The sequence below is a fragment of the Pestalotiopsis fici genome (genome assembly GCF_000516985.1).
Source record: "Pestalotiopsis fici W106-1 unplaced genomic scaffold PFICI_Scf_10, whole genome shotgun sequence".
NCBI lineage: Eukaryota > Fungi > Ascomycota > Sordariomycetes > Amphisphaeriales > Sporocadaceae > Pestalotiopsis > Pestalotiopsis fici.
Window position 1 is genome coordinate 2,279,388 of NW_006917100.1, and position 18,828 is coordinate 2,298,215.

The 18,828-nt window shown below is 52.2% G+C and overlaps 7 protein-coding genes across 7 annotated transcripts; 4 read left to right on the top strand and 3 right to left on the bottom strand.

The window, feature by feature from the left end:
• Window positions 1–285: 285 nt before the first annotated feature.
• On the top strand, window positions 286–2,063 carry PFICI_12933 (uncharacterized protein; the record flags this gene model as incomplete). Its single annotated transcript, XM_007841514.1, has 3 exons — window positions 286–669; window positions 733–1,901; window positions 1,973–2,063. The coding sequence occupies 3 exons, from the start codon at window positions 286–288 to the stop codon at window positions 2,061–2,063; spliced, it is 1,644 nt and encodes a 547-aa protein (XP_007839705.1).
• Window positions 2,064–2,484: 421 nt separating this feature from the next.
• Window positions 2,485–4,152, bottom strand: PFICI_12934 (uncharacterized protein; the record flags this gene model as incomplete). The annotated part of the gene is made up of 6 exons (XM_007841515.1): window positions 2,485–2,607; window positions 2,663–2,944; window positions 3,012–3,268; window positions 3,357–3,699; window positions 3,781–3,922; window positions 3,983–4,152. 6 exons carry the CDS (start codon window positions 4,150–4,152, stop codon window positions 2,485–2,487), a joined length of 1,317 nt encoding a protein of 438 aa, XP_007839706.1.
• A 614-nt stretch (window positions 4,153–4,766) lies between these two features.
• PFICI_12935 (uncharacterized protein) lies at window positions 4,767–6,128 on the bottom strand (the record flags this gene model as incomplete). Its single annotated transcript, XM_007841516.1, has 1 exon — window positions 4,767–6,128. One exon carries the CDS (start codon window positions 6,126–6,128, stop codon window positions 4,767–4,769), a length of 1,362 nt encoding a protein of 453 aa, XP_007839707.1.
• Window positions 6,129–6,947: 819 nt separating this feature from the next.
• PFICI_12936 (uncharacterized protein) lies at window positions 6,948–8,252 on the top strand (the record flags this gene model as incomplete). The annotated part of the gene is made up of 1 exon (XM_007841517.1): window positions 6,948–8,252. The coding sequence occupies one exon, from the start codon at window positions 6,948–6,950 to the stop codon at window positions 8,250–8,252; it is 1,305 nt and encodes a 434-aa protein (XP_007839708.1).
• Window positions 8,253–8,516: 264 nt separating this feature from the next.
• PFICI_12937 (uncharacterized protein) lies at window positions 8,517–10,568 on the bottom strand (the record flags this gene model as incomplete). Its single annotated transcript, XM_007841518.1, has 3 exons — window positions 8,517–8,879; window positions 8,982–9,908; window positions 9,993–10,568. The coding sequence occupies 3 exons, from the start codon at window positions 10,566–10,568 to the stop codon at window positions 8,517–8,519; spliced, it is 1,866 nt and encodes a 621-aa protein (XP_007839709.1).
• A 629-nt stretch (window positions 10,569–11,197) lies between these two features.
• On the top strand, window positions 11,198–13,216 carry PFICI_12938 (uncharacterized protein; the record flags this gene model as incomplete). The annotated part of the gene is made up of 1 exon (XM_007841519.1): window positions 11,198–13,216. The coding sequence occupies one exon, from the start codon at window positions 11,198–11,200 to the stop codon at window positions 13,214–13,216; it is 2,019 nt and encodes a 672-aa protein (XP_007839710.1).
• A 1,817-nt stretch (window positions 13,217–15,033) lies between these two features.
• On the top strand, window positions 15,034–17,949 carry PFICI_12939 (uncharacterized protein; the record flags this gene model as incomplete). The annotated part of the gene is made up of 1 exon (XM_007841520.1): window positions 15,034–17,949. One exon carries the CDS (start codon window positions 15,034–15,036, stop codon window positions 17,947–17,949), a length of 2,916 nt encoding a protein of 971 aa, XP_007839711.1.
• Between the last annotated feature and the right edge of the window lie 879 nt (window positions 17,950–18,828).

Here is an 18,828-nt window from a genome sequence, read left to right on the forward strand (position 1 = left end):
TGTGGATCTTTCCTCCTTGTAACGTCTCATTGATAACCTTGGAAAATCGTTACCGCTCAACTTCCTGCAGCCAGGTGACGACTGGAGTGTTCGCTAAAAGAAATGATAGTTGGTAGTAGTTGTTGAGTACACAGTACAGGTACGTGCGTGCCTGTGTAGGCCAGAAATGGCGGCGATATATAAATCTGGGGTAATTTCCTCACCATGCGGCTCGCGTGACTAGAAAAAGACGACGGGATGTACCTAATTTACTCGACTTTGTGTGCGAGACTGTAACTGGCAAAGATGTTGTTCTCGTTAAGGACGTCTCTCTCCGTGCTTTGCGCCGTCCTCGCGACGGAGCAAGCAACGGCGGCAGAGCTCAGTGGTCATGCAAAGTACCTGTTTGACGAGTCAATGAACTTTTTGGACAACATCTATGATCCCACGGCAGGCTACCTGAACTATTTCTACTACCCGCTCGCCGCCAACAGGCACGAGACACGATCTTCCATCTGGTATGCGGCCGGTCTCCTCCAGCGGAATGAGGGCACCGATGCAGACGAGGCAATCAAGATTATCACTAACATAATCGGAGGCCAAAACAAAAATGTTAGCGCACAATGGTATGGCGATTATACAAAGTATCCAGAGGAACCCACTGTGGGAAGTCCGGCCTATGAGCCTGTAGTGAGTGTCTCTCGTATCCAATGGCAATGATAGTGCAATGTGGCAAATGGCTGATGGTTATAGATTTATAATTCTTGGGATCCAAACTGGCGAGGCTTTATTGGCACTACGTTGATCGTCATCTACGAGGAGTTTAGTAACATACTGCCCGACGATGTTCAAGATTTGATCCTCGAAAGCATGTATAACAACACTGTAGGCGACAGCTATCGTGTGGGCGGCGTGGACGGAGACAATTTGTACCCATCGTATAGTAACCCGTCCTTGATGCGCGCCGTTGCTTCGGGCTGGACTGGTCGCAAGTTCAACGACGCCAACATGACGGCGGCCGGAGAAATGTACGCAAATGAGATACTCGATCTGTTCAACCCAAACAATACCCTTTCCGAGTTCAACAGCCCAACGTATGCCGGCGTGTCCATTTACGCCCTGACGCTCTGGGCAAAATACCTACCAGACGACTCAGTCATGGGCCAAAACGGCAAACGTCTTCTCCAGGAAATCTGGGCGACAGAGGCGGCGCTCTACAATGCCAACATGAGGAACCTGGCTGGGCCGTGGGACCGTGCCTACGGCTATGACATGAAGAATTACGTCGCCATTGTATCTCTACAGATCGACACCCTGGTCGGAAGGGCGCAGAGTCCGCTGAGCTCCCGGCCGTGGGCCATGGCGCATGCCGACGACTACGAGTATGCCCCTCTGATCGCCTTGCTCGCGCCCTACCACAACTCCCTCCTGCCAAACGAGACCGTGAGCAGCTTTGTCACGTTCCCAGGCGAGCACACGTACACCACGGCGGCCTTTTCGCCACCCACAGACACGTATCCCCGCAACTACACCACCTGGCTGTCGGCCAACCTGACCATTGGCGGGCAATCCTTTGACGAGGACGCCGTCGGCGGCCCGCGCTACGACTCGTCCCAGTGGACGCCGGCCGCCGTGCAGTGGCTCCGCAGCGACGGCTCCGTCGGCTTCTTCACCTGGTACGCGACCGAGGCGGCGTTTACGGCGTCGGTGGCGCCCAATGCGCTGAACCTGACGTGGCCGCACGGCAACGCGTCCAGCGCCTTTAGCTTCCTGGTCCAGTCCAACCCCCTCGGTGGCAAGCGGGATATCACGGGGCTCGAGGATATCCAGGATCTCAGTATTACGGCCGTGTCGGGTACCGTGGACCTGGAGCCTACTATTAGCTTTTGTGGGCTCGCCGGCGGTACCTGCGACCCTATTCAGTAAGTTGAAGAAAAGAAAACCCGTATATAATCACCTTGAAGTGCAGTTCCGTGGCTAATTTCATGCGTAGTGGCTTTGAGTTTTGGAACTTTACTTTTACCTTGCCAGCAAACAGCTCCGAGGTCCCAAGTCTAAACTTTGCGATTGAGCTACTCAACTAGAATCCATCTATGCTTGAAATGAATAGCTAGACAAGGGCGGTCAACCTCTCAAACTAAAGCATTGTTGTGTTTTTGATAAGATCGGATAATCAGGGTTAACACAATTTTCCAAAAGATTATATTCCAAAGGTTTGCTGTACTACAAGCAAATTTGACGTGAATATTGATCACAATATATACCTAAATTCCGGGTGACGATGGCCAAGTCTGGATCCGTCGCTATTGACCAACCTATCATCTCTGCGTCCTTCTTTTCGCTGTCTGTTCTCCCAGGCGCAGTAAAACATTTGTGCACAGACTGTCAAGAAACAGAGACTAAGCGCACCAATACAGACGGAGTGACCGAGTATATAGTCTGGTCTATACCAATATCAGCTCGACAGTCCATATAGCGATTGAATGTCCAAATTGATATCCAAACTTACGCATCCTTTTCTAGGTATATAAAGGTAGCAACAAAGGCCGAACAATTGGCAAACGCAATGAGGAATCCAATTCCAGTGGCTCTGACATAGTGTGGTGCCAGATTGTTGGACAGCCAGCCCTGGTCATGGCATCAGCACTATCATTCATCAAACACACAAAGTGAGCCACATTACCATGATCATGGCGGAATTGGGAAATACCCCCACGGCCACCAGAAACGTCCCGCCATAGCGTACCGAGTTTTGCTTGGCGGCCAGAAGCATTATATATCCCCCAATGGCAACCAGGCAGCCTACAGCCATTATCGGGCCGCGGGCTCTGACATGGTCCGAGAGAAAGGAGGCCCCGACGACGATGAAAAAGGCGGCCATGTTTGGTGGTACTGTGAAGAGCTGCGCAATGGTATTTTGATAGCCAAGGCCTCTGATGATGGTAGGCAAGAAGAGGGAAAAGCTCTGGCACGCAAGATCAGCTCCATGAAGAGGGAAGAGAAAAAGAAAATGCACGGAAACAAAAGCTTACATAAAGGGAAATGAGGAGAAAGAACCATATGAAGCAGCAAAACCACAGCTGTGGTGCCTTGAAAGCCATTCGCACCCAATGCCAATCGAAATGCTCCTCATTGACGTCGCCGCTCTTGACCGCGCCGTGGCTATCTAGCTGAAGTCGTGACAAGGCCCGCTGGCGCTCCTCGTCGCTCAGGAACTTGGCGTCCATGGGCGTGTGCGGCATGGTGAAGAAGCAGAGGATACCGAAGAGCGTCGTTATGATTCCCTCGACTAAGCTGCGCTGTCAGAGCTCATTGAAAAGGAAAAAGAAAACGGAATACTTGAACATGAAAAAGAATTGCTCCCCTATTATGCTTACTGAAGAAGATCCAAGGCCATCGGTTATACCCATTGAAGCTGATTTGTGCCAAGCCCGTGGCCAGCAGGCCGCCAAAAGCACCAGACAGCGGCGCCGCGCAGTAAAAGTAGCCAATGCGGCGTAGCATCTGGTGACGCTGGTAAAACATGGCGAGGTAGACGACGATGCCGCCGAGCAAGCCACCCTCAAAGGCGCCGAGGAACAGCCTTGCGACAATGAGACCGGCCAGTGACTTTGTAAAGCCCAGGAACGTCGAGACTATACCCCATGCCGTGATGAGAGCGGGTAGATAGTAGCCTGCTTTGAGACGCTTGACGATCCAATTGCTCTGTACGACGACGGCCTGTGAGCCAACAAGTATTTGGAAGCGCGGCCGAGCGGGCAAGAGAGAACCAAGTGACACCGTGCTCGGCGGCTAGCTTACCGGAACATCGACGAGAATGTACGGAATGTAAAACACCAAAAGGGCCAGATTATAACCCGTTCCTTGTGCTATCCCCAGATCCTCGACCAGACCATCAATACGCGCATTGCCAATGTTGCTTCGATCGATAAAGGCAAAGAGCCTGTCAGGGCGGGTGAGTCTATGACTATAGAGACAAGCAGATGTAGAGTTCACTACTCACCAGATACCAAAAACCCAAGGAACGATGTGCAAGTCAAACTTTCGATCAATCTTCCTATCAATGCTCTTCAAGTCAACGTCTTGTGATGTCCCAGCTTCTTCTAGATGGTTGGCATCTGCTTTTGTAGCATTGATCTCCTTCTCGGCACTTTCTTGGGTCGAACTCGCCATGGCTTTTGATTCAATGTAGCAGCATGCAACTAAAAGAACGCCGACTGATTCAAATTATACAAGGAAATTTTATTCGACTCAGATTCCTCGATACAGTTGTCAATCATGAAGGAGAATTCGATTGCAAGTAGGCAGTTTGAAATGTTAGGGTGATGACCTCTACAAAATGTATTTCTATTGCTCCAGCTGATTGATTACTCACCCACCTCGCTACCTATTGTCCGAAGAACTGATAACTTTATCCCGCAACCAGGGGCCCGGTTCTTTCCTTCTGCAAATACCTTTCTCCAACGAAGCCATTAGAAATTTCGGGCCAGACAAGACACTCGCCCCCCACGGGGAAGAACGGGGAAAGGGATGCTAACAAAGTATGTATAATGATAACGCGGGGTAAAAGAAAAAGGTTCATCGGTGCTAGATGAGGTGTCTATACCTACCCAATGCGGATAGGTGAGCCCAACGGCTCTCATAACAGTCGCCCCATGCCTTTGAGACCGAGGCCACTGGACTCACTCGCTTGAGCTTGGCAGACGCGTACTTTATTCTATTAGGCTTTGGCTTTGTGAGTTTTGCAATGTGCGAATAGTTTCCCAATCTTATAGCTCTAGTTTGCCTCAATTTGAATTATCTATGCCTAGTTCTTGCAGAATAGCCCGGTTGTGCTGGCCGATAGACGGCACTTGATCCATGCGGACCTGCGAAGGCCGAGCCGCACCCGGTGGAAGCAGGGCCGGTATTCGGCCGGCTGGCGTCTCAATCTCGGTCCATCTCCCTCGAGCCTTGAGTTGTGGGTGCTCCCAGACCCCAGCCATGTCGTTGACCTTGGCATTGGCCACGCCGGCGGCGTCCAGTCGCGCAATCACCTCATCCGCCGAGAGGCTGGCAAACTTGTCCAGCATAATTTTCTTGAGCGCGTCGCGGTTCTCGACCCGCTTGAGATTGCTTGCAAATCGCACGTCGGTTGCAAGCGTCGGGTCGTCTAGGACCTCGGCACATAGTCGAGCCCATTCCCTTTCGTTCTGAACCCCCAGCATCACAGAACCCCTTCCACCCGTGTCAAAGGGCCCGTATGGATAGATTGCCGCATGAGAAGCACCAACAGGCTTGGGACCCGGCTGGCCTTGATATGTGTAGTAAAGCGGAAAGGTCATCCACTCGGCCATGCTCTCGAGCATGGATATGTCGATCCGGCAGCCTTTGCCCGTCTTGTTGCGCTTCATGAGCGCTCCCAGTATGTTGGTGTACGCATACATGGCAGCGGAAATATCAGCAATGGAGATGCCGACCTTTGCCGGCTCCTGGTCCGTACCCGTGACGGATAGCATACCAGCCTCGCTCTGGACTAGAAGATCGTACGCCTTCTTGTCACGGTACGGCCCGCTGTCGCCATAGCCTGACACGTCGCACACGATGAGCGAAGGGTGCTTTTCTCGTAGTTTTTCATAGGACAATCCTAGACGGTCTGTCGCGCCCGGCGCCAGGTTCTGCACCAAAACGTCGGCCTTTGCGATCAATTTCCGGAGGGCCGACAGATCCTTTGGGTCCTTTAGATTGAGCGCCAGGCTTTCCTTGGACCTGTTCGACCAGACAAAGTGCGAGGACATGCCATTGACTCTCGAGTCGTAATCTCGGGCAAAGTCCCCCACTACCGGTCGCTCAACCTTGATAACGCGGGCGCCGAGGTCTGCCAACTGCCGTGTGCAGAACGGGGCGGCTATGGCTTGCTCGAGACTGACTACGAGAATTCCTTTCAAAGGCAGTTCATCATCATCAGTCTGTTTCTGTTGAGAACTTGTGGCCAAGTGTCTTGCGAGCATGGTCAGTCTCGAGCAGCCATTGCTCAGAGCAGACCAAGCTGGGTTCTGTGGGCGACCCATGAAGAAGCCGGGTCTGCGTGTGCGCTGCAATGATACAGCTTGGGTGCTGATCAGATACCTGCTAGCAAAGCTGGTGCTCCTCAGATGGCGAGCACCCATAGTGATGGACCGTGAAAATAGTCAAGCACTAAATATCAGGACACAAACGGTGCCTGTATTATTTCGAATGCCAAGGCTCTTTTTCTCCGTCTTTCAATTTATACTTGGAATTCACAAACACGTTTCTCAATGTCTAGTCTTCCGTAATTTATCGAAAAGAGAAAAACATGACCGCCGGACCGGAACCCAGAAGCCGAGGCACTTCGCGTCTCTCCCCAGCTACGTACTACCTAATGGCTTATAGATCTGGGGGTTGCTGGGGGGCCCGCCACTGCTCAACGGGAGCTAAAAAGAGAGTACCTAGTATGTATCCACCCCCGGTTCTTTGAGTGTGGGGTAAATTCGTCCCACTGCGGAGAAATCAATTATGATCAGTTGTAGTAGTACTCGAATTCTATTCTCATCACTACGGGTATTCTTGGGATTCATAAAGAATAAAATACTCCGAATTCGGATGATTGATAGCAAAACTAATGGCTTAAACAATACATAGCGCTGACAATAATCCCCGAATGCTGCCGACATTCTCGTAGAGAAAACCTTCAGTCAATTTGCGGTGTTGGTGACGTCTCGATGTCCAACCCGGCCCTTATCCCCGCATAATTCCCCTAGCCGTTGCTCGGCGATGGATCCCGAGGTCTGTTGTATTAGTCGCCGAGAGAAGTCGATAGAGGCACAAAATGGTTGATCCCAGTTACTCGTAGGCCAACGGCATGCTGGTACTATTTTAATTTCCCGAGCTTCAATTGAAGTGTTTGCTTCTATTCCGTACGTCGAGCCCAACGTCATTCAAGAAGAGAAATGATCTCGGCACGCCCCATGGCACAATGGCTCTCGCCATGCAAATCCGCTATTACAGCTGCACTCAGGCCCAAGATAATCCACAGCCATGGCTTTTCTACAACCACGTCGCGGCGCATCATGGAGACCACCGGCTTCACTGAGAATCAGTTGACTGTCCGGGAGGCCGTGTCGGCCATTTGCTCGCAGTTTCCCAACACATATTGGCAGGAAAAAGACCAGCTGGAACAAGACCCCAAAGAGTTCCATGCGGCGCTGGCCAAGGATGGCTGGCTGGGCATTGCGCTGCCAGAGGAGCACGGCGGGTCTGGGCTGGGCATCTCCGAGGCCACCATGATGATGCAGACCATCACCGAGTCCGGGGCTGGCATGGCGGGTGCCCAGAGTATACATGCCAACGTGTACGCCACCCAGCCACTCGCCCGCTTTGGCAACCGTGAGCAGCTCGAAAACACCATTCCCAACATCATCTCGGGGAAATGGCGAACGTGCTTTGGCGTCACCGAGCCCAATACGGGTCTCGACACGTTGCGCCTCAAGACCACGGCCACCAAGCTCGGCGACGGTGGATACAGCGTCACTGGCCAAAAGATTTGGATCACCTGCGCCCAGGTCGCCCGGAAGATGATGCTGCTGGCGCGGACCACGCCACTCGAAGAAGTCCAGAAGCCGAGCGAGGGCCTGTCGCTCTTTTGCATCGACCTCGACCGGGACGCCGCCGGGTTGGACATGCGCAAGATCAAAAAGATGGGCGGCCGCGCCGTGGACGCCAACGAGGTCTTTTTCGACGGCTACCGCATCGGGCCCGAGACGCTCATTGGGGCCGAGAACCAGGGCTTCAAGATCATCCTGCACGGCATGAACGCCGAGCGCTGCCTGCTGGCCGGCGAGGCCCTGGGGCTGGGCTACGCCGCCCTGGCCAAGGCCGCCGCCTACGCCCGCGAGCGCGTCGTGTTCCAGCGTCCCATTGGCATGAACCAGTCCATTGCGCACCCCCTGGCCGACGCCTACATGAAGCTCGAGGCGGCCAAGCTGGCCACGTACCACGCGGCGCGGCTCTACGACAGCAGCCGGTCCGACAAGACGATCCGGCAGGACGCCGTCGGGGTCGCGGCCAACAGCGCAAAGTACCTGGCGGCCGAGGCGGCGTTTACGGCGTGCGAGCGCGCCGTCATGACGCACGGCGGTATGGGCTATGCCATGGAGTACGACGTGGAGAGGTATCTGCGCGAGTGTTTGGTGCCGCGTATTGCGCCCGTCAGTCGCGAGATGATTATGAATTATATCAGTGAGAAGGTTTTACAGTTGCCCAGAAGTTATTGAATAGAATGATAAATGATGAATCTTGTTGTTCCAGCATTGGCTCACCTCCATAACTCCAATATACTTTCTCCCTTTCAACATCACCCACAAAGGATACAACCCATGTGCTGCGATAGAAAATTGACTTTGCATCACATTTGATTAGCCCGAGAATGACTACCTAGGTATATTCACAGATGAATCGTCATTCGGTCTTTGTCGGATAATTTCGAGTATGTGCTATTTATTGACAGTGATTATTTCTCTATAATACAGAATACGACTTTACGAGAACCTTGGGCATATCTTCCCAGTGTCCCTTTCCCTGAGCCTAATGGGCAACAGCTCCTCGTACACATGGCTGACCCATTGACAAAGTAGCGGGCGAGTGTTGGCCGGGTCAATAATCTCCTCGATTCCAAAGGCGTTGGCGGTTCGAACCGGATTCATGAATCGCCTATATTCGCGCTCGAGGTCATTGTAGAGCGCTTGCTTCTGCCTATTTCCCTCTTCCTCGCCACCTTCCTGTACACCTTTTTGGTATGCCCGCTTGAGTTCTGCGCTGTGGCCGACCTCTATCCCTCCGTCCAACGGCAAGGAGCCCCAGTCGCCACTCGGCCAGGCCACTCTCATCCGAGGATCGCGGCACTACAGAAGACCGGTCAGTTCTAGGTTGGAAAACATTGAAAACATGACTTTGGGGTAGACAATCCCAGACAGTCCGTACGTGATTACAGAGGAAATACTTACATCCATCATTGCTCCGCCCGCTACACCATATACCTTGCGCAAAATGACATTGAAAATAGGCATCGTTGTGCTATAGTAGGCAGTCACAAGAGAGACGCCATGTCTCATTGTCGCCGTCCTTTCCGCGACCGTTCCAATGGCATAACCCGGAATGTCGACAAACTGGACCACGGGGAGATTAAACACATCGCAGAACTTGAGATGCTTGGCCATCTTTTGTGAGCCTGCCGCGTCCAACGCGCCAGCATTCACCTCGCAATTGTTGGCAATGATGCCCACTGGCTGTCCTCCGAGTCGCGCCAAACCCACAATGGCCGTGGTGCCCCAAAGGGCTCCAATCTCGAAAAAGGACGACTTGTCCACAATCGTACTGATAATCTTGCGCGGGTCGTACATGCGCTCCTTCTTCCTGGGAATGATGCTTCTGAGCAACTCGTCCGTCCGGGAGCGCGGATCATCCGAGGTCAGACAGGGAGGAAGCGAGGCACCGTTGTTGGGCAGGTATGACAGCACCGTCCTGAGCTGTCTAAAGGCGTCCTTTTCATTGGCAGCATAATTGTCAATGGTTCCGTTGCGTACGTGCATGTCTGGGCCGCCCAAGTCCTGCAGGCTCAGACCCTCTTCAAAGGTCGCCCCGGCGACAACCTTGGGCCCTGCGTTGAAGAGGGAACCAATGTCTCCGGCCATGACGGAAAAGTGACACGATACCACGCGAGCCGCTCCGAGACCAATGGCCGGTCCCAGCACGGCTCCGAGATTCGGAATGCCCGCGTTCAGCTGTGCGACAACCACGTCAAATGAGTTGAGCGGAGGGACATAGGAGTAGCCGTTTGTGCGTATGCTGGTGACTGATCCTCCACCCGAAGAACCGTCGACAAGCTTTACAATGGGGATCCGCAGATGAAAACAGAGCTTTTCCATGTATATCTACATCTCCAGACATTAGCACCGGTAAGTCTCATCCGCACACGTTCTTTTTTTTTTTTTTTTTTTTTCGGGCATGGCACATACAGTCTTTTCCCAAAGCGCACCGTCGGCATGGCCCGCCCGCAGTGAATAATCGTCGGCTGTGAAGCAGACCTTTCTCCCACCCACGAGAGCAAGACCCTGGACATTGTTGCTGGGCACAAAGGATTCTGGGTCCTCGGCATCCGGCCGTGTGCTGCTGGTATCCTTGGCATCCTCGGAAGCGTCACGCTTCTTGGTCCGCCACTCGACGGTGCCGCTCACGCTGCCAATCTCCCGTACGCTGCCCCGATCAAACATTTGCTCCACTCGTTCTCGCACCCAGAGTTTGCCTGCCTGTTTCTGGCGCGCATAGCCCGGCCGGGTGGGCTCCGGAGTGGCGGCCATGGTGCGCAGGGTGCTGATTTGCGAGAGGATGTCGCTGTAGTCTGCCGGTGGGCCATTTTCGGCAGACTTTCTCCGGCGACGCCTTGAGCTGTTGGCTTTTTGCGCCGACTCGACACTGTCTCCTCTGGTGGCAGTGGAAGACGACGAGGCCGAGAGGTGAGAAGATATCTGGCCTACGCGGTCTTGGGCCTTGGTCGCAGGTGTGCTGCGGGTGTCTCTTTTATCATCTGCCATGATCGTTTATACTCACAATACACTTCAAGGCATCCAGACTTTGAGATTTTTTTTTTGAGTATCAAGTGTTGTTACGTAGGAAGTGTGTACTTAGACAGGGAGATGTTTGAGGCAGGGTACATGTTTTAGTACGGGGACATTGGGGTAGTATGGTATAAGTCCCCTGCTCATCCCCGCGTCCAATTGAAAGTATTTATTAGTATTATTTATGCCTAGGCAAATCCTTGTCTACCTAGTTGATCCCTCTGATGATTCCGAAAGAGCAAACTTCAATCATCACAAATATTCCTGCTTAGGGATATATTATATATATTTGTAGCGACTGCGTGTATCTGTTTACTCTACTCATGATAATCCGTGGCAAGTGCGTACTAATTCCAACGAGAGAGAGCCAATGCGCATGGAATAGGTAAGGTACCTGGCATATACTCGAGAGCAGTATCCCCCGCAGTCTAGTGGAACCGACATACTTCAATACTGTGGATGCCGAGGTTCATTCGGTCTGTTGATAGCGCTTTGTTGAATTGTTCATGAGAGCCCCCAGATTATTCTTGACTGTATCAATTTTCTGGAACTGGCATATTCCAAGTCATGGTAATTTCTGTCCTTAAACAAGGCAGAAAGTGACAATGTCCCAGAGTGCAGGCGGGCCGCCCGGCCGCCGCATCACCCGTCTGCTGATTGCCAACCGGGGCGAGATAGCAACGCGCATAGTGTCCGCCGCCCGCGAGCTCAGAATAGAGACGGTCACGATATATACCCCATCAGATCTGAACCACACATTCAACTCGACTCGGTCAGTACAACTGTCGTCGCCGGCCTCGTATCTGAACATTGCAGAGCTCGTCCGGATCGCCAAGGAACAGCATGTCGACGCTGTACATCCCGGCTATGGCTTCCTCAGCGAAGACGCCGATTTCAGTCGGCGCATGTGGGAAGAGGCCGGCATCCACGTGGTCGGCCCCGGCTGGCGGATCCTGGAGAGGACGGGCGACAAGCTGGCCGCCAAGGCCTTGGCCAGAGAGGCGGGCGTGCCCGTGCTGGAGGCCACAGACCGGCCGGTCGAATTGGAGGGGGCGAGAGCCTTTATGCAGCGCTTGGGCTCCTCCGTGCCCGTGATGCTCAAGGCCGTCGACGGGGGTGGCGGACGCGGCATTCGGATTGTGCGCCATGCCGACGACTTGCACCGGCTTGCCAGGCTCGCCATGGCCGAGTCGCCTTCAAAGCAGGTTTTTGTCGAGCGCGCCGCCGTTGATGGCTTCAGACACGTTGAGATTCAGATCATTGGCGATGGCACGGGGTCGGTGAGACATCTCTGGGAGCGCGAGTGCAGTATTCAACGACGCTATCAGAAAATTGTCGAGATTGCCCCGAGCACAGTCACTGACAGAACTCTGGTCAGTCGCATCATTGAAGCAGCATTGAAGATGGCGGCAAGGATACGATATCTTTCTTTGGGAACATTTGAATTTCTGGCAAACCCCAAAACAGGAGAGTTCTTCTTTCTTGAGATTAATCCGAGACTTCAGGTTGAGCATACAATCACAGAAGCAATCACGGATGTGGATATTGTGCAGACCCAACTGCGTATCGCTCAGGGAGCTCGCCTGGATGATCCCGACGTTGGATTTCCCCTACCAGCCCCTACAGCGGGAGAGTCGCCACCCAGAAGACATGCGATCCAACTGCGGGTTACAGCTGAAAATGTCGACGCGGGCTGGTCGCTGAGTGTGGGCAAGATACCAAATTTTCATTTCCCCTCAGGAAATGGGATACGCGTCGATACATCTTTGATCGGTGGCCATCCTTCGGTGATCACAAGTGACTTTGATTCCTTGATTGCCAAAATCATCGTTTCCGCTGGAACTTGGGACGCTGTTTTACGAAAAGCTCGTCGGGCCCTGGAGGATGTCCGTATTTCGGGTATCAAGACCAACCTTGATGTGTTGCGCGGTGTCATTGCTAGTGCCGCTTTTCAAAGCGGTAATTGCGATACGGAATGGCTGGAGGCAAATATGCCGGAGCTCTTGCGCACCGGCCGCCAGATCACAGCAACCGCAGACACTTCTGGGGTCTTTGACAGTATCAACTCGACTTTGGAAACCAGCGGGACAAGCCTTGGTGGCATGTCGTCTTCCACAGTCTTGTTTCGCAAAGGTGATGCTTGGAAAATTGAGTTGACACCAAAATCTGGCTCGTCTGGAGGCAATGATCAGTCTGCCACGCACCACTTGAAATTCGACCGGGTGCTAAGAAACGAGTTTCCATCTCTACTCGCCGCGGACATCTCCTATAGCTCGCCCTCGTACCCAGAGGCCCAAGCATTTGGTCTCACCCTGACGAGCACGCAGGCTTCCTCTTCATCGACGCTCTCTGGCAGCAAGCACCGCAAGGGTGTCGCATCAGATCCACGTCACGTCGTAATACCCTTTCCCGGACGCCTCGTCGAGGTTCTCGTAGATGAAGGGGACGAGGTACGGCAAGGCGATGTGATTGCGGTGATCCAGCAGATGAAGATGGAGTTGGATATAAGAAGCCCGAGTCACGGACGGGTCACATGGCTCACGGAAGCAGAAGATGGAGAGGACGTTGCCGAGGGAACCTTGGTAGCTGAGCTGGAGCTGAGTAGCGGACGAGCCAAGTTATAGGCACATATATATACATTCCACAAAGCCATTCGAGTAATAACCAGACATTGTGGCCCAGTTACAGCAGACAATGCACAATGTTTTCCATTCTTCTTGGGGGGTACGAGAACACTCGGACTGGGAAAATCCATCACCAACTTCCAGATGGTTACGTATTGCGGAAAAGGAGGGTCTTTATTCTGATTTTCGCGACAGTTAGTGCATGTAGTTGTTACATGGCGAATTTCATCGCCTGCAGCAAGCGTCTGAACGCCCATATGTTCAGAATGCATGAGATGCCATAGATGGCGTGGAACGACGTTGAAATGATTTAAATTGGAGTTGGCATGGTAGCACGTCTCATGATACACCATGGCCAGAATTCAGAATGGAGAGCGTCAAATGAGGGCATTGAATTCTATATTATAGAGGGATGCTACCCTTAGTCAGTGTCTGTGCTGTCTCATGTCAACTTTATGCGAAATCCGGGGATGAAACATGTGTCGGTCATTGCGGCGGGTCTTTAATAAGTACCTAAATCGTAAACAGCGTCTCACTGATCTTCAATGGAAGAATAGGGGGAAAGGTTGGGATAAAAACGCCCTGTAGGACGTTCGTCTCATTGGAGACTTTTCGTGAATTCACGTATGACTCTTCTGTAGGCAGTGGACAGGCAGTTCCGGAAGACGACAGGGTTCTGTTGGTCACCTAGGTTAGGTCTTTATCTCCCCGCCCTCCAAATGGTTATAGTCGTCTATTAGATATGGAATATAGCCCCCAAATTATACGATAACAGAGACATGTGCCAAGAGATTTAAACAAATATGGTACTACATACTCAAGGATTGGCACCGATAAACGAAATGAAGACGTGGGCTGACCGTTTAAGAGAAGAATAAAACCTAAACCCCCCAATTCCTGCTTTGACAAAACTTACTGTGTGCTGTGGCGCCAATCCCGCCAAAAGGAGCACGGTGGAGTTCATATTCAGATCGACTACAGGGTGGTGGCCACGCTATCCTTCAATGATTCAACCCGCCAAAACCCCCCCTGTCCCAGGCCAAGTTGGTGCTAACTCCCTAAAAGGAAGACGGCTGACGGGTCAGATGTTTGGCTCTGACTCCACGTGTCGAACTTGCCGAGCGGTGTTCAAGTCCATGGGATATCGAACAGCAAGTGCTGAGAACCAAGACAAAGTCGCTTAACCAGTAGTCCGAGATCCCAACGGGTAGGATTCTCTGTAATCCATCTTTATATCAATGCCACTCTCAAAGGTCTGAACGACACGTGTATCATTGAAACTTGTAAGTAAATTCGAATCGACATCTATCATGTAACAGGTACATGGTTATTTAAACCGTTGGGTTCTCACCAACCACCTTTGGGCTTTTTCAAGCTGGCCAATTTAGGGAGTCAAGGGAGTCGGAGACCCATTTGGGAGGGGCTAAATGTCGTGCTAGGCAGAGATCCACCCCAAAGATCAGAGAAAGGGAAAAAATAAGGGAAGCGTTAAGCCCACTTCAGTTCTGGCCAGAACCTGCAGGGTCAACTAAAAGAACTAAAAAAGCACTGCGACGTCAGCAGTGCAGCTGGGTGCGCTACTGCTAAGGTTAAACGGGCAAGTTACAGTAGTTCAGCTGCTGGGTTCCAAGGATTTCGCAAATCGACATAGGACCAACCAGGACAGTTCCAACTTTTTTTTTTTGCTGCTGCTGCTGCATTGAATAACGGGCCCAAGGCGAAAAAATACAAGAACAAAGGCGACTGAAAACCCAATATTCTGGATACCTCGGAATTGAGAAGCTTTCCCTTCGCATGGCACACAGAAAGCGACCGTGATGTTGTTCCTGCGGAACCCACGGCTTGCTGTCGCTCCGCTCCTCGTCTTGCTGAGCGGCGGCCGAGATGCCCATGCCGACTCGAGCCCTGCTGCTACCAGTACCACCGCCGATGCGACAAAGACGAGACTCTCAGCGCCCACAGTCCAACCGACCTGCGAATCGAGGACCGTGAATTATATAACACATACGCTTCCTCAGCAATGTCTGACCTCGCCGCCTACCGTCTCCCCAACGTCCTCCGAGTCGAATGTCATTGTCTCGACAACTGCTTCAGCCGCCGGAGGTGCGACCGCCGGAGATGCGGCAGCTTCCGTTCCCGCCGAGGAGCACGAGCTCGACAGCGATGGCAATGACCTCAGCACTGGCGCCTTCATGTCCTTTGAGGAATGGAAGGAGATGATGCTGAAAAGGTCCGGCCAGGACGCCTTCGAAGACCGACCGCGCAAGTCGCACGATGGACGTGGAGACGTTCCTGGCCAGGACTTTGGCTCCATGGGCGAGGAAGGAGAGATTTCGCTCGATTTTGATGCTTACTCGGACAAGATCTCCGAGATCACCTCGGCTGGCAAGCCTAGCCCAGAAGAGGTCCCCAGGGAAGACGCTGTGGAAAAAGTAACCTATGACGAGAACCCCATACAAATATATCGCAGCAAAGATGCTGGCAAGACTTGCAAGGAACGATTCTCGTACTCATCGTTCGATGCAGGAGCTACAGTTCTCAAGACCAGCCCGGGGGCCAAGAACCCCAAGGCCATTCTGGTGGAAAACAAGGACTCATACATGCTCATGGAGTGCGGCACCAAGAACAAGTTTTTTATTGTCGAGTTGAGTGACGATGTACGGGTTGATACCGTCGTCTTGGCAAACTTTGAATTCTTCTCCAGCATGGTTCGTCAGTTTCGTGTCAGCGTAAGCGATCGATATCCTGTCAAACTGGATAAGTGGAAAGTGCTGGGCGAGTTCACTGCGAGAAATTCGAGAGATATCCAGCCCTTCTTGGTTGAGCACCCACAGATCTGGGCACGCTATATACGTGTAGAAGTCCTCAGTCACTATGGCAAGGAGTTTTATTGCCCCTTGTCTTTACTCAGAGTCCACGGCACGCGTATGCTGGATTCCTGGAGAGAGACGGATCTAAACGATGCGGAAAGTGAACTCGAGGAGGAAGAAGATTTGGCCAAGTCCATTGAGACTCCAGATGATTCAATCGAACTTGTGGAAACCATCGAAATTGTGGTCGACGACCATGAAGTTGAAGAGGCTGTCCTGGTTGAAAACAAGACTACCGAAACATTGCAGAGTGATGTCAATCCGTCATATTGGGATCCCTCCTACTTCCACTATCGTTTTGTGCCGGACAGTACGTGTGGGCCAGATGAACAGCCCCCGAAACCATCACAGACATCACCTGGAAAGGAGCAGGACCATCAGGCTGCACCAGCCATGCCAAAGGCTGCAGCCACTGCCGAAGAAAGCGGCAAAACTACATCTTCGCCAATCAATGGAGAGTCGAGCTCAGGAACGACTGCAACAGAAACAACGACTACTCAAGCACATGTGGCTTCGGGCACAACACACGAACGCCCAGGCACTGCACCCACCAATGTTACCTCGGCACCAACGAATGCGACGATTCCTACTTTGACGTCTGAGAGTTCCCAGATAATTGCTGGCAAATCATCTTCGGATGCCTCCAGCAAGTCTACTACCACACATGTCACCCATAAAGTCAGGCCGTCGGCCTCGACATCACTAAAACATCCTTCGTCGAAAACGCCCACCCCAAAGGTCGTCACCGGGACTACACCACGGAACAAGACAGCAACGGCGACTTCCTCGTCGGGATCGGCATCTCCGACTGTCCAGGATTCCTTCTTTAAACATGTGACCAAGCGTCTACAAAATCTCGAGACGAATACCACTCTGTCAATGCAGTATATCGAGTCGCAATCCAGATTCTTACAAGAGGCGCTCGCCAAGCTGGAGCGGCGCCATGCCTTAAAGGTGGACCTGTTTCTTGACTCGCTCAACAAGACGGTCATGACAGAATTGAGAGAGTTGCGCTCACAGTACGATCAGCATTGGCAAAGCACAATCATTGCGCTTGAATCACAACGCGAGAAACAAGAGAACGACAATATTGCACTATCTACTCGTGTTGGGCTTCTGGCAGATGAGATGGTATTCCAGAAGCGCATGGCCATCGTGCAGAGCGTACTACTCTTGGGATGCATCATGCTAGTCATCTTCAGCCGTGGTATAACACATGCCGGCCTTGAATTATACTACCCAACACACCTCCAGGAATCCTTCAGCCGTTTCGCCAGTCCACTCTCACCCGGCGGCAGGAGGGCAGCCCAGCATAATCAAAGCTCAGTCAGGGAGTCCGTCGAAGATACCGATGCCGCAGCTGCGAATAGAGGGCTTGTCAGCGATAGTGACACAAACAACACGCCGCCACGCCCCAGAGTAGGTCGCAATCCGACTTCAGAGCTCCGGCCGTCGGCACAACATCATCTGGCGGTGCCAAAGACCCGACGACCATCGCCAACGAGGACCGTGTCAGAGACTACGGGCATGGCTTTCTATCAACCGCCCACGCCTGCTAGTCTCGATGCCGGATATGACTCTGAGCCATCCCAAATGCCTTCGTCGCCCAAGCCGGATTATTTCTCGTCTCGGCAAGACGAGGAGTATGCAGACAACATTGAAAGCAACATTGAGAACACGCAAGTCGGGACGACTCCGTCTTTGTCCGATAACGACCAAAGCTCGCGGCTGTCCACTCCGGCTCTAGAAGCAGACGAAATGGTCGACGAATCTGAGCTACAGTCTCGCAGTACAACTAGAATACCAATGTCATCAGCGGCCGGCATTAAGCCTCTGCCCGCACTCCCCGAAGACTCTGATTGAGAGTCATAATACATTGCTCTGCTGGCAAAAGCAAAAACACACCATGTATACTGATGCAGCACTTTTTGTTTTATCGGATTAGCATGCATAGCGACCATAGCGTGATGAAGTAATGATTAATGAATATATATCACATTGGAGGACAACAATAAAATGGTCATATATGCCTGGTTCTGCCCTTTGGTGCCCGCTTGAATGAATAAATGGTCAAGGAAACCCTGATCAAAGGCAGAGTGACGCATTCTTGTGCTGAGCTGCCGAATGTCAGTGAGCCTGTCGTCTAGACCCATATCACACGTCGTCCATGCGTACCGCTGCCATGGACATGGCTGACAGTTCCACCGATTGTTTTCCTAAGCATCTGTGCCCCAAGCTTGGACACTTCAACCAGTCCAGGCAGAAAAGTTCGTCATCGCCAAAGCCACTGATATTGCCTTGCCCGCTTGGTTTCGACATGTCCGCTGCTCATTCCACCAGTGGAGGATACACGCACCATGGCAAGGATGAACACGGATCAGAAACGACACTCTTATAAATCTGGAATGTCATCACACAAGGCAGCACAATGGGCAAGTCTTGCGGCGAAGGCATGGTGGGGAAGGGAGTGTTTCCAAGTTGACCAAAATGAAACCAAGGCTGCTTTCAATCTCTTTGAAAGACATCTTTTATCTTTACTTTTCTCGTTCGCAAACACTTTTCACATGTGGACTGTTCGCATATCACATCTGCTTATGAGAACAAGCGATTTATTTATATACGGTCTATTGCAGCAAACATTGCTTGAGCTGACTTTAGCTCGGCTGAAAGAAGACGAATAAAAAAGATCCCGGAGACGTAGAACTCAAGATGTGTACTTTTTGTGATTGTATGATGCCCCGA